This window comes from Periophthalmus magnuspinnatus, chromosome 15, assembly GCF_009829125.3.
Source record: "Periophthalmus magnuspinnatus isolate fPerMag1 chromosome 15, fPerMag1.2.pri, whole genome shotgun sequence".
NCBI classification, from domain to species: domain Eukaryota; kingdom Metazoa; phylum Chordata; class Actinopteri; order Gobiiformes; family Gobiidae; genus Periophthalmus; species Periophthalmus magnuspinnatus.
In genome coordinates, this window is record NC_047140.1 from 28794731 (window position 1) to 28809163 (window position 14433).

A 14433-nucleotide genomic window follows, 5' to 3' on the forward strand; every position below is an offset into this window, starting at 1 on the left:
TTGTTTGGGTTTGGAGCTGGTGTCGGAAATACACAGGTTTGGATACGACTTATTAGCTGGAATTGTGTATTTATAACACACACACACACACACACACACATCCTCTAGACACTACAACGTTCTCCATCTCAGTTTCACAGGTTGCAGTACTGTTGTTTTGCCTCTAGGGGGCGAGTTACCATCGGGAACCATTGAACTGTGAAGATTCTGCAGACTGAAAAAAAAGGTGCATTTTATTTTTTTCACTTTTCCTTGTAACTTGCTTTATTATCGTCCCAATTTCTCCCGGGAACTCTGCCCAAACGTTCCTATTTGTGGTGATTATTGCAGTTTTAGTGAGAACTGGGAGTGTGAGGTAAAGATAGGAGGGAACGACATAAAAGACACGGTGCAGACGGTCGAGTAAATAACCAGGACCCAGGGCTCTCCAGGGTCGTACGATAAGTTTATGAGGAAATACAGCCCAAACATAAAAAAAATAAATAAATAAAAAAAATTAAAATAAAAAAGAAATAAATAAAAATAATAATAATTGAAAAAAAATAAAATAAATAATAATAATAAATGTTTACCTATGGGATTAATAATATTTGTGCCTGAAATGAAGAATGAAAAAAATAAATAAAAATAAAAAATAAAATAAAAATAACAAATAAAAATAAAATAAGTAAAATAAAATAAAAATAAAAAGGAAATAAAATGAAATAAATTAAAATTAATAAAAATAAAAATAACATAACATAACCATGTATTTGGGAAATCTAGGTCATGAGGACACTATAGCCGACCTGTCAGGATCACATGACCACAGACAGACGAAGCAAGTACAGATTTTCTTTCCAGCTTTGCATAATATGGCCCTTGAATATTCTAAGATGGCAAGCATTAGAATTTGAGAATTTGACAAGAGTATCTCCCAGTTTTTCATGTTTTATAATACGATTTTAAATTAAAATGTTTTGATAAAACTAGAAATGGACTGGAAATTTAAAATATGAATTGAGGTTTTAAGGGTCACTCACCATCTCATTTGTTAATTTTTCCTTTATTTTTAGGACTTTCTGCATTTTATAAACACACAGAAGACATCAAATATATGAAGTAAGATATATGGAATTATATAGTAAAGAAAAAAATCTAAAGGGGTGGATACTTTTTTTTTTGAAGAATTTTTTTAAAGGAGCTGTTCAGACCTAGAGAGAGTCGCTATAATCTGAGGGGAACTGGGATCATCCAAAAAACTATGGCAAGAACTACAAAAAAACAACCTATGTGCGTCTCAGTTACAGGGGTGAATTTATGGAATCGTTTGGATAATGAATTAAAAAGCTGCACTTCCATTAAAGTATTCAAAAAAATGTACAAATTAAAAATTCTAGAAAAATATAGAGCAATAGTAAAACTGTTACTATGACGACTGAACTGAACATTAATGAACATAGTATAAACTTTGTCTATTACATAACATAATAAAATAGTAAAACTAAAATATAAAAATAAAAACAAAATAGTAAAAATAATAATGATATGTTGATGATTAAAAATAACACGTTTGATCATGATAATAAGGACTACTAATGATTATTATCTATTTATAAATATAAAAACAAATGTATTTCTTCTGTATTGTATAATTATTTGAAATTGTTGTGTTTTCTCTTGTTGTGTATATTGTTATTTATTTGTGGAATAAGGCAGGCGTAAATAAGCTTTTCAGTCGCAATTGGACGGATTCTGCGTGCGTGACTGTGACATTGTTTTGTTTGTTTTTCTGTGTGTCTGAATAAACTAACTAACTAAATTTGTACAATTTTTTACCTTTTTGTCCTTTACTACACAATTCCATACATCTTACATCATATATTTGGTGTCTTCTGTGTGTATAAAAAGTAGAAAATAGTAAAAATAAATTTAAAAAAAACACAGAATGAGAGGATATGTCCACACGTTTGACCCGGTCGTGTGCAGCTCTTTGCATGACGGTCCATGTGTGAGAAATACTGCACATGTGGTGACAAGTGAAGTATCAAAATGGCTGACAGTTCGCTCGGCTGCTGTCAGGTGGTTGTGTAATACCTCATCAGTGTCGAGGACTTTATAATAAGAGAAAAGCCCGTTGTCATGTCCGTGTCCATGCGCCGACTTTCCCACATGTTCCTTTTATTACACGTCTGAAATGATGCCCTTTGATTCAGTTTTTTCTGACAAAGATGGCGTTATTTCATCACGCGTTCCTCGTTATCCGCCACAACGCGACGAGCTTTGGTCTATGTGTTTTTCCCGCCCGCTTCTCGTGTTTTCGCATGACACAGCGCCCACCGAGAAGCTTTATCTCATGTTCGCGTGCTCGAGCTGTGCGGGATTTCACGAGGCATTAGAGTTTACGACATGGGATGATCCTGCTCGCCATATGACGGCATCTGCATTGTGCCGTCTCATGTGAACAGGTCGGCGAAAGATGGGTCAGGGTCAGAGTGTGTTTTTCTCAGAACTGAATCGTCTTTTTTGAGTTTCACGAAGGCTGGATGGTGACGCTCCCTCTCTATAACGTGGTGTGACTCTGAAGTGCTGTGCGTTTGCGATTTGTTTTCTCCCCGACAAAACCCGCAATGTCGGTGAAACGTTCTGCACCGACAAAGACGCCGACGAAGGTTTGAACTTTGAGAGAGTTTAAACGAGAGAGAAATGTGAGAAAACGTTAACGCCTGTGTGAGAAAAGTGTATAAAGTGTGTGGTGAGGGGTTTTACAGACAAAAAACATAGAGAATAATGTAAAAAATAAAGCTGATACTTTGCGGTTTTCGTTTATTGCGGGTTATTTTTAGAACATGCCCCTCCCGCGATAAACCAAGGACGACTGAAGTTCACCTTTAAGTTAAACGCCACATATACACAAGTTACTTTAAAGATATTTTATTGGCTCAAACCTTTTCATTTCAGTTCTATAATTCAGCTAAACATATCCACATTTGCTACTTTCCTGAGAAGAAGTGGTTTAAGTTCCTTTTGGTTTGATTTTGGTTTCAGTATTTAAGCATTTGTAGTTTTATTTTAAAGATTTCTGTTGACCCTCTTGAAATCAGCTGTTAGCTTGATATATCGCTAAAGTTTAAGCTAATTGGCGCCTGTGGAATGATTTGTGGGGAGGTCCTTCCTGTTTCGCCTATTGCGGGTTATTTTTAGAACGTGTTTCCGTAAGTACAACTAAACCGCGCTTTCTTTAAAGTAGCACTTCTGGTTAAGTGGAAATTCCGTTCCTTTCAATGGAGAAATAGAGTTGCTTGGACTGCTACCCGGGAAAATCGGAAGAAAATGGAGGGATGGTAACTAAACCGCGCTTTCTTTGGGGCGACGCTTCCGGTTATATGGGAATCAATGGTTCCTTTTGAGTGAAAATTTTGGAAAAGTAGGTTGGTTTGAGTCAAATGTTCAATGTTTATGTGCAACAGTAAGTCAGAAATGCACCGATTCTCTGGGAAGCTTCAAAACGGCTCTTTTGTCACAATAGAACTTACACTCCCTGGCCAAAAAAATAATAAAATTCGCAACCTGGACTTAACTAAAATAGGTATGATTTGCTGCAGTTGGTCAGATCTAGGTTCAAAAAATGGTACAAAATAAAGATGATACTTCGCGGATTTCGCTTATTGCGGGTTATTTTTAGAACGTAACGAAGGATCACTGTATTCAGGTCAACATGGAAGACATCTGAAAGGTCCACCACCTGTGAGAATGTCCCACAGTCTGGCTTTGAATACATCTATCTTCAAGGAAACAAGCAGCTGGAGACATGACCCTGCTCATGTTTTTTCCCCCAGCCATTTATAAAACCCGTGGTTGAAAAAAGTCAGGATAATGTCGTAATGTCACCCGCAGCGTTCAGCTTCAGTCAAATGAAGCTAATCGAGGCTAGAGCGGTTATAGCGGCAAGTTTTTAGTATCATAGCAACCAAAGAGCCAATCCGAAGAGAGGCTGTTGAAGGTAACGCCTCTTCCCGTCCACACCGCTGGTTTAGGCGGGAGCAGGCGCTTAGCAACGCTGTCAATCAAACCTGTTGCTAACGCTAGAGGGAGCGACCTCAGGGAAAGAAGACGCCTGATTTGTCTGCGATTAATGTTCATATCTTGATTTACGGACACAATAGCGGAATAAAAACACGAGGATCATGTAGAGCGGGTTAATACGAACATTTGAGACCAAAAATGACGAGAGAGGAGCCACAGTTTTTCAATAGAAAGTGAATTGGAGCCAGAGTCGACGGAGCTGGGTGGAGTTTGCAGGTTCGCTATGTCCATTTATATAAACAGTCTAAGGTCAAACTGGTGCCCTTCGAACCCTCCACTAGAAAAGTTGAGTCAGAAGTTAGCGGAAGCTTTTATAATCGCTAGAATTTTGTGATAAATACTCCGTTTTTGTTTGATCCAAAAACAGCGAAGTCACCGTTGGATTACAAAATGGCCGCTCCTGGCTGTGACCTTGTGTTCACATAAAAACCACAGCAGCCCTGGCACCACGTCTGATTCCTCTAATGTTCCATCTGCCCCGTCCCGCCGACCACCAACCCTGACGCACGTAACCATGACAACAATCTTTCAACTTTTGTCCTCCGCTCACATCCTTGGGCTTCGGAATCGGGACGAAATTGTCCAACATTTGGGACATAAAACGCTCCTCCGCTTTGATCCCTCTTTTCAAACTGACTGTGGTGCTTTGTGGCGGGGAGCAGACTGTAAAATTGCGTCTGTGTGCACTTAAGCTAATTTATATAACAACACATACATGTCTGCGCGGGGTGTACGTAAATGAGAGTAATATTTGGTTACAGAATACGGAATATCGGCTTTAAAGGTTCGATATTACTCAAAATTGACTCTTGGGAGCTTGAAGCCATTGTTACCGCCTCTAAAACGTGCCTGGAGTTGCGTTTTCTTTCATTTACACACGTTTGAGTAACTTTTTATTATTCGTCTGTCCACATCTCCAAAGCTCAAAACGCTCTGTTCCACCTTGTGATGTCATGAAGTGGTAGTTTTCATGTTAACGGCTCCTTTTACCTTTAGTTCAACAGAGAAGTAGAGAAATTCCAGGGCTGAAATCATCCAAATGATTCTAGAAATGAAGGTGTGTGGAGTTTAAAAACACAAAAATTGAGCACTTCCTGTTTTACCAGATGACATCACAAGGTGGGACGGAGTGTTTGAGTCAGTTTGAGCGAAGAATTTAGCTTAAATCTGCAGAGTTTGTGCGTTAAACGTGTGTGAATGAAACAAAACGCAACTCCAGGTCTGTTTGCAACGAGAAAACATTATAAAATAGATCAGAAAACATTGTAACATCGGCGCTTTAACATGTATTTTGTGACGTTTTCTGTTCCACGGCCCAATCAGAGTCCTGTATTCTGAATACTGCGAATACTTTTACCCTGAGTTGCATTATATTGTGGTGAAGATTCAGAACTGCTCCAAGTATTCCTTTGATGAGGCTAGTGCAGTCATAGCGGCGAATTCGAAGCAGTATCATAGCAACTAAAGAGCCAATCCGGAAAGAGACTGTTGAAGGAAACGCCCCCCGTCCGGCTTAGCAACGCTGTCAATCAAACCTGTTGCTAAGGCTAGTGGGAATGACCTCAGGGGAAAGATGGCGCATGATTTGTCTGTTTTTAATGTTCATATCTTGATTTTTGGACACTATAGCGGAATAAAAACAGCAGGATCGTGTAGAGCGGGTTAATACGAACATTTTAAGACCAAAATGACGAGTCTGACAGCAGCGTTTACAGAGGGAGGAGACACAGTTTTTGTAGTCGACGGAGCCAGAAGTGCCCACGATCATTTCCCATTTGGAACGCGGTGGCTAGCAGGTTAGCTATGTCCATTTACGCACTGCCTGGCCAAAAAAAAGTCACCACCAAAACAAAAAAACAAAACGTCTCACTCTAATATTTCGTTGGAGCGTCTTTAGCTTTGATTACGACATACAAATCCAATTTTTACTCAGTTAGAAACGTTGAAATTTAACGAATTGGTGGAATATAGCATTCTCAAAACCACGTACAAAGCTCATCTAAAAGTATTACCAGAGAAGTTGCAAAATCGATTTCTAAAGAGAGAAAGTGGATATTAATTAAGAGGAACTGAACCAGAGTTTTGAACAAAACCAAAGGAAAGATGTATGTCAAGAAGGGGAGTCCGTCTTTGGAACAGTCTTGAAAGTAATATTAAAGAATCCAAGTCCATTTATGTGTTTAAGAAAAGCTTGAAATTATCATTATTAAGAAAGTATATAACTGCTATGTGACAGGATGATTTTGTGTGTGTTTTTTTGTAAAGTAGCTGCACATCTAAGTTTGATTTTGTATAATGTAACAGTGAAATACTCAGGAAGTGAATAAGAATCAGAGTTGATAAGGCGCAGATATTATACGTTTTTTGCTTCTTTCTGTGCCCTTTCATTCATCTGTCATAATTGTACAAAAGATGTGATACTGTATGCAGATATGTTGCATTGATTTGTTTTGTTTTAATGAATGAAATAAAATATTGAATTGAATTGAATAGGAGGCTTGTACCTATTTGCTTAGTTAAATCCAGGCAGGTCTTGTAAAAACACTCACCGGCGCTCACTGTGATGGCTTCGATGAATTGGTCCCTCCAGCTGTTCGTTCCCACCAGAAGAGCCAGGTTGGTTTTCTTGATTAACTTATCCACCGTGTTCTGTTATTGGAAAGAGACAGAGAAGAAGAAGAAGAAGAAGGGGGAATGGTTAAACGAGGCAAAACAAACCTTCTGCCCGGCCACTGTGCCACAAAACATCATAAAAAGCACCATTTCGGAACATTAAGGGAATCGGATCCGCCCCGTTAGCAAAATTAGCCATGTGTCGGGGCGGAGGAGAGCGCCGAGGTCTTTAACGACCGCAGGAAGTAATGATGTGACGGGGTTTTACAGAGGGATACAAAGTCGATCAAGGTTAATAGAAATATATGAGGGAGTTGAAATCATATCTGAACTAAAACTACTTAAAATATTTTGATTTTTTTTTATTTTTCATGCAATTTTGTCAGCTTGGATCAATGCCTTTACTAAAATCTTCGGCCCAGAGCTGCAGGATTTGGGAAAAACATTGGACTCTGGACACGTCCCAGGGTCAAACTTTGAATGAACTATTTTTCTGTTTCGATACTATTGTTTTAAGCATCTGCCGATATCAACCGATACCAGAGCAGAGCCTGAAAACAACATTTATTAACGGAAAAATAAAATAAAATAAGATAAAAACTGGTCCGAATGTGTTATGCAGCTGTTATCTTTCATGTAACTGCAGAACAGCTTTGTCGAAGTAAAAGTTCAAACATTATGAGACTTTCTGGGGCAACGATGACCAGACTTTTTTTTTAATTATTATTATTATTTATTTATGTATTTAATGCTTACATAGTGACCACACATAGTGACCATATATGTACAAAAGTGGTGGTAAGACATACTGGACATATCAAGACATAACATGGTTTGTGAACGCAACAGAGATTTACAGTTGTGTGTGACAAGTCTGTGTTTTGTGTGTGTGTGTGGGGGGGTGTGTGTGTGTGTGTGTGTATCTGTGTGTGGCATTTCTGTGATTTTGGAGGGGAGTGAGGTCGAGACGGCAGAGGAGCGTGCTAGTACTAGTAATTCGTAAGTGGGAAAGGATGGTACAAAGAATATAGATGAGAAGAAAAAAAATAAAAAAAATAAAATAAAAATACAAAAAAAATAATAATAAAAATGCAAATAAAATAAAAAAAAATAAAAAATAAATAAATAAGTTAAAAAAAAATAAAATGAAAAAATAAATTTAAAAGATATTTATATTAAAATAAAATAAAATAAAAATAAAATACATCCATACATAAATATGAAATGGGTGTTGTGATCGATGAAGCTCGGTTGCTAAGCTCAGCTGTTGCCTGACCCTGAAGAGGCCGTTAGCCAAGCAGGTGCCCCCCCCCCCCCCCCCCCCCCCCCCCCCCCCGTCCCTTCGGAGCAGCCCTCTGACTAGTCTTATTACATCAATTTATAGGTCAAACTATGACATCGTCTGATATCGTGAACCAATCAGCCGATCCACCAGATCTTTCAGTGTCAGATCGGTGCATCTCTCCTGATAAACATGTTTCCTTTCTGAATGCTGCTTTGCCCGACACATAGCACTGAAATAAACTTACTTTTTAATTATTGTGGCATCTGGAGTAGATTCAGTTTGATTAAATCTTTATTAAGAACTCGGAATATCTGGTTCATAGTGAGCAGTAAAAAACCCACAACAACAATTATACAAATTTAAAATATATTGCATGTTATGATCCAGAGTGTAACTGTGACCACACAAATCTCACACGTTTCACTGGCTCCAAGAAACTTTTAAAACTTATAAACTTATGTAAAATATTCTAAAAGAGTCATTTTTCACCTCAAACTCTGCAAACTCTTTATTTTACCAGTTTGTTAGACGATATAAAGACGCGTTCAGCTCCAGTCAAATGAAGCTCATCGAGGCTACAGCAGTTACAGCCGTGAATTTGGAACCAATTTCTACATTTGGAATAACAACTGTGAGTATCATAGCAACCAAAGAGCCAATCAGGAGAGAGGCTGTGGAAGTTAACGCCTCCTTCTGCTTAGCAACGCTGTCAGTCAAACCTGTTGCTAAGGCTAGCGGGAGTGACCACGGAGGAAAAAAAAGCAGCTGATTTTTCTGTTATTAATGTTCATATCTTGATTTACGGACACAATAGTGAAATAAAAACGGAAATAGAGCGGGTTAATACGAACATTTAAGACCAAAATGACGAGTCTGACAGCAGCAGTTATGGAAAGAGGCAATTTTTCAATGTAAAGTGAATTGGAGCCAGAGTCGGAAGCGTAGCCCACAGGATCATATTGTCCTGAACATAGAGTTTACACGACTGTCCCACATAGAAAAAGGACAAGAAAAGATTGATTTTACAGCTTTTGGTTCATCAGTTTAAACCGTGACACCTACAATTGAAGAATAAACATTTACTCGCTCAAATAGAATGTTTTTTTCAGATATATACGATGCCGATCAGTGTTTTACATAAAGATCACCCGTGTCCATCTTTCATCTCATTCTATTTTCTCACAAACAACTTTCAAATCCAACACTTTTCAGACTATTCATAATTGGACATGAGCAAATATTTCCCCAACACTTTACCTCCTCGCCTCCTCATTATCCCACTTCTTCCTTTCCCGTTTCCTTGTCAGTTTGTCCATCTCTTTCCTTCCTTATTTCCTTCCTTTCCCTCCTTCCTCTCCTCTCTCCTTTGTGCTCGTCTTCAAAAGGAGACTCCAGTATGACAGGAGTTGATAAGACCATGTAGTTGGCACATGCACACACAAACTCGTCGCTCTAATTAGCCCGGCTCTGGGACGGATTCGCTCTTTCTCTCCACTTCAGAGGGGACTTGCGACGCTAATTGTGTTGAATGGTGCTTAGGGGTGTAAATGGCTCTCAGCGGCTGCAGACACGCGCGTCTTTGTCGGTTTCAATTCTCCGCTCGGATTTGGATGACTGTGTTCGCTATCGTTCGTGCTGACGGCAGGTAGCGGAGTCAGATGTCGCCGGGTTTCAGACGACGTCACGACAATGTATACGATACGGACGCAGATCGAGGGCGGATAAAATGACTGTTGCGAAAATTCAGTTTCAGCCAAATTTGCGTAAATGTTGTATCACGGTGTGACTCTGAAGTGCTGTACGTTTGCGATTTGTTTTCTCCCCGACAAAACCCACGATGTCGATGAAACGTTCTGCACCGACAAAGACGCCGACGAAGGTTTGAACTTTGAGAGAGTTTAAACAAGAGAGAAATGTGAGAAAATTCTTTCTTTCTTTTCCTTCTTTCCTTTCTCTCTGTTCTTTCCTTTCCACATCCCTCTTTTCATAATTCTTTCCTTCATCCTACCATTCTGGTTTTATTCATTCCTTTCTTTCTTTATCCACTATTCCTTCTTTTCTTCTTTCTGTCTTTCATCCTCCATCCCATGCTTTTCTCTTTGTTTCTTTTTCTTCTTTTCTTCCTAGTTCCCTCCTTTCCTAATGCTTTCTTTCATCCTACCATTTTAGTTTCTTTCTTTCCTTCCTTCCTCCTCCTCCATTCTCTGTTTGCAATTTGTTTTCTCCTCGACAAAACCCACGATGTCGATGAAACGTTCTGCACCGACAAAGACGCCGACGAAGGTTTGAACTTTGAGAGAGTTTAAACGAGAGAGAAATGCGAGAAAATGTTAACGTCTGTGTGAGAAAAGTGTATAAAGTGTGTGGTGAGGGGTTTTACAGACAAAAACATAGAGAATAATTGTAAAAAATAAAGCAGATACTTCGTGGATTTCACCTATTGCGGGTTATTTTTAGAACGTGACCCCCGCGATAAACGAGGGACCAGTGTATTGTGAGTTTTTGGGTTCGGTTCAACATTTATATTTGTGGATAATCAACAGGAGAAAATGGCTCTTGCGCCCCCATCTGGGAGTGTGACATCATCACATTCTAGGGGCAATATTACGCAATTTTACGAGTTATGTTTTGTTTTATTCACACATGTTTAACACAAAAACCCTGCATATTTAGGCTGAGTTCATCCCTCAAACTGAAAACACTCTGTTCCACCTTGTGATGTCACATGGTGATACAGGAAGTGCTCCATTTTTGTGTTTTTAAACTCCACACACCTTCATTTCTAGAATCATTTGGACGTTTTCAGCCCTGGAATTGCCAACCTACTACCGAACTAAAGGTAAAAAGGAGCTTTTAACCTGAAAACTACCACTTTATTATGACATCACAAGGTGGAACGGAGCATTTTGAGCTTTGGAGACGAAGACAGACTAATAAAAACATGTGAGAATGAAACAAAACACAACTCCAGGTCTGTTTTTTTGAGGCGAAAACAACATTATAACATGATTTAAACCCACTTTTCCTCCCTGGCATTCAATACTACCCATTTTTTGTTGCCTAAAGTTGTTTTAAATGCACTACAGAAATAAACCTGAACTGAAAAGAACATTTTTTGACTTTCTGAACCCGCCTTTGTCTGCGTCGTTGTGTAAGACTCGATGAAAGAGCGCGTTTGTCCCAGTGCATTTGAATAAGACCTAGAAGCATCCAGTGTTTTCTTTCATAATGTCACTTTGGTTACTTTTGCCTCCGCTGCCATCGTCCCTCATAAAAAAAAGCCGGGGTATTGTAAACAGCAGATTGTTCAGTACGGCTTGGCTCCGCTCCAACTGGCTCATTACGGCTTATAAATGAAGAGCCATATCAGCTCATATAAAAGGCTGCAGTCGTCTGGACCGGAGGGGACCTGCGTTTGACTCCGGTGTTGCCAGGAGACTGTTTGACTAACTCTCGTGATCGATTGCTTTCTTCGCGCTTCGGGGAGGGGGTCGCTTGTAATTTCATATTCTGGTAAAATTAGCTCGCTTATCATGAGACGCGGTTTGCATTTTCCCGTTGTTATGGTTACCGAGCGCGCGATGCAAACTCTAATAAGTGTTGCTACGGGAAAAAACAGCATCCGTGTGGCGCGTTTTTACCCTGCGATGTTGCAAACGAAATAACGAGCGCACGTGTTTCAGCTTTGACTTAAATTTGAGCAGGTTTCAAGACTAAAGCGGTGAGTTTTAATCGAAACAAGACCCGATTGTTTTATTTCGTCAGTGATTATCTTCGCTAAGGTTTTTAATCATGAGGTCTGCGGGCTCCCGTCAGCAAAACTACGTGGTTTTTTTGGAGTTCAGAGGAGTGTTTAAACTCGTAAACCGCAGTGATTCAAAGCCCGTCGTGCTTATGTGTGTGGAATTAAGATGGAGAAACGTTTTTAGGTTCTTGACGTTTGGGGTTTAAGGTCTTTTTTTTCTGTGATGTGACCCGTCTTTGTAGAAAAAACACATATTAAACAACTGTAAGGAAGCCAGAAAATCATAAACACGACCAAATTTTTGTGTAACTCTTTTCGTTTTAGACGTTTGAACCTGTGGTGTGACCTCTGCTGCCCCCTGCTGGACGCTCACTGCAAATCTGCCATGTAAAAAATTCTAATAAATGGCTTAATATGTGTCTAGAGCGAGTTTAATAATTATGTAGCTGCCCCATCTTAAATAATATCATTTTATAACAATTAGAATGAGATTTATTGAAGAAATACAGCTGTCACTTTGCAGGACATCGAGCTAACGCGTGTTCAAAGTTTTTAAAAAGTTGGAAGAATATGATAATTATTCATTTTGACCTGTATCTTAAACCTTTAACCCCAGAGCGCCCCCTGTGTCTTTTTGTGTCTTATTAAATATGTGATTTTACCTTTGGATTATAGCATTAAACTGTTTATATTGTTTATAAATGTCAAGTAGAGATAAAGGTGTAGTTTTATAATACAGTGGTCCCTCATTTATTGCGAGAGTTACGTTAAAATAACCCGCAACAGGTGAAATCCGCAGTTTTTTGACAATTATTCTATATGTTTTTGGCTGTAAAACCCCTCACCACACACTTTATACACTTTTCTCACACAGGCGTTAACATTTTCTCACATTTCTCTCTCGTTTAAACACTTCGTAGGCGCCTTTGTCAGTTTTTTATAAAAGTTTTCCAGTCGCACAGCAGGACATTTCAGTGTTTTTGTTTAAAAAAATTTAAGAAATGAAACACGACTTTATTCTAAAACTACATGTCATTTATAAAACACATATTTAATCACAGCTGAGTTGGATTTTGGAGGAAGAAAAACAATTTAGAAAGTCATTTAAAGTGACAACGCCGAAAACTACGCATTTATGTTTTGAAAAAAGAAAAAAAAGAAAAGAAAAAGCCCCCCGTCTAAACTACTTCCCCTTAATAAATCACCATGGAAACTACAGTCGAAGCTCTTCAGCGTGATCCAGGAGGTCTGTTATGTCAGCCACTCCACTCCACAGATCTGCTCCACCTGCCAAATGGACGGCACTTCACATAACCGCATACCACCGCGTACGCTCACTCCCTTTAATGTACCCAAGCACTCGTCAAAGTATAAAGGCCTGTCAAGTGGTAGCGCTCACTGACTGTCTCTCCGTTTCTCTGGAGGGAGCGAGGACATGGGTAATGCAGACGGTGCTTAAGGCAACGTGAAGATGATGCATAGTTTTACATCTAAGAGGCCACTTCAACCTCTTCTCTGCAAGTCCAACTCCGGAAAACTTTCACTACGCCCCTTTAACCTCCTGAGACCCGAGCTCTTGCAGGACTTTATTTGCAAAAACTATTAAGAGCCTGAACACACACATTTTAAAAGTGTAAAAAACGAAATGAGAAACAATTGCGTTTCTAGGAACATGGATGTGTCTCATCTGAAGTGCTACTGACAGGTGCAGGAAGACATATGCCTTAAAAAAAAATAATAATAATAATAATTAATTAATAAAAAAAAAACGAATAAATAATAATACATTAAAATACAATAAAAAAAATAATTAAATTGCATAAAAATAAAAATTAAATAAAAAAATAATACATTAAAATACAAAAAAAAAAACAAATTATAATGAAAAAAATAAAAAATAAAAAATAAAATAAAAATACATAAAAATAAAAAATAAATAATGTAAACTCTTAAAAATATTCCAAATTGAACATGTTCTTGTTACTGTTCTTCTTCTAAAAATTTGCACTGTGGCCTAAACAACCCAAAATGTGTTTGATGAGGACGTCAGGTCTCAGGAGGTTAAAGGAACTGGATTTAACCTGCGCTCTTACAGATTTACAAAAGGAGTCACAATCACGACGACAGACTGTGTAAAGAAGTGGACTTTGACGTGACCGATAGCGTCCAGCTCCAGTCAAATGAAGCTCAGCGGCCATTTTGGATCTGATTTCCAAATTTGAGTATCATAGTAACCATAAAGTGCCTGTGTGACGTCAAAACCTGGATGACACTCAATCTACTCAAACTAAACTCAACTAAATTGGCCTTAAAACACTCACTAAGTCCTCCTCAAGCCTCTGTCTAAACTTTGATAATTCCACACTCGCTCCATCCCCCTCATCCGAAATCTTGGTATTCTCATTGACCAAAACCTCTCATTTGAATCCCATATAAAGCAAATAACCCGGACTGCCTTTTTCCATCTTAAAAACATCGCACGCCTTCACCCATCACTCATCTTTTCAGCTGCAGAAACTTTAATCCACACATTCATCACATCCAGAATCGATTACTGCAATAGCATCCTCAAAAACACTTAATAAACTGCAACACATACCTTCATCCTACCATTTAACTTTCTTTCTTTATTTCCTTCCTTCCTTCTCCTCCATTCTCTTCTCTGTTTGCGATTAGTTTTCTCCCTGACAAAACCCGCAATGTCGATGAAACGTTCTGCACCGAC

General features: G+C 38.7%; 1 protein-coding gene across 1 annotated transcript in view; it reads right to left on the minus strand.

The window, feature by feature from the left end:
- The window catches only part of slc8a1b (solute carrier family 8 member 1b), a 213843-nt gene that overhangs the window by 34190 nt on the left and 165220 nt on the right, over window positions 1-14433 (minus strand). Inside the window, exon 7 of the mRNA XM_055227211.1 lies at window positions 6615-6714. Coding sequence (XP_055083186.1) covers window positions 6615-6714 — 100 coding nt within the window. The remainder of the gene's footprint in view (window positions 1-6614; window positions 6715-14433) is intronic.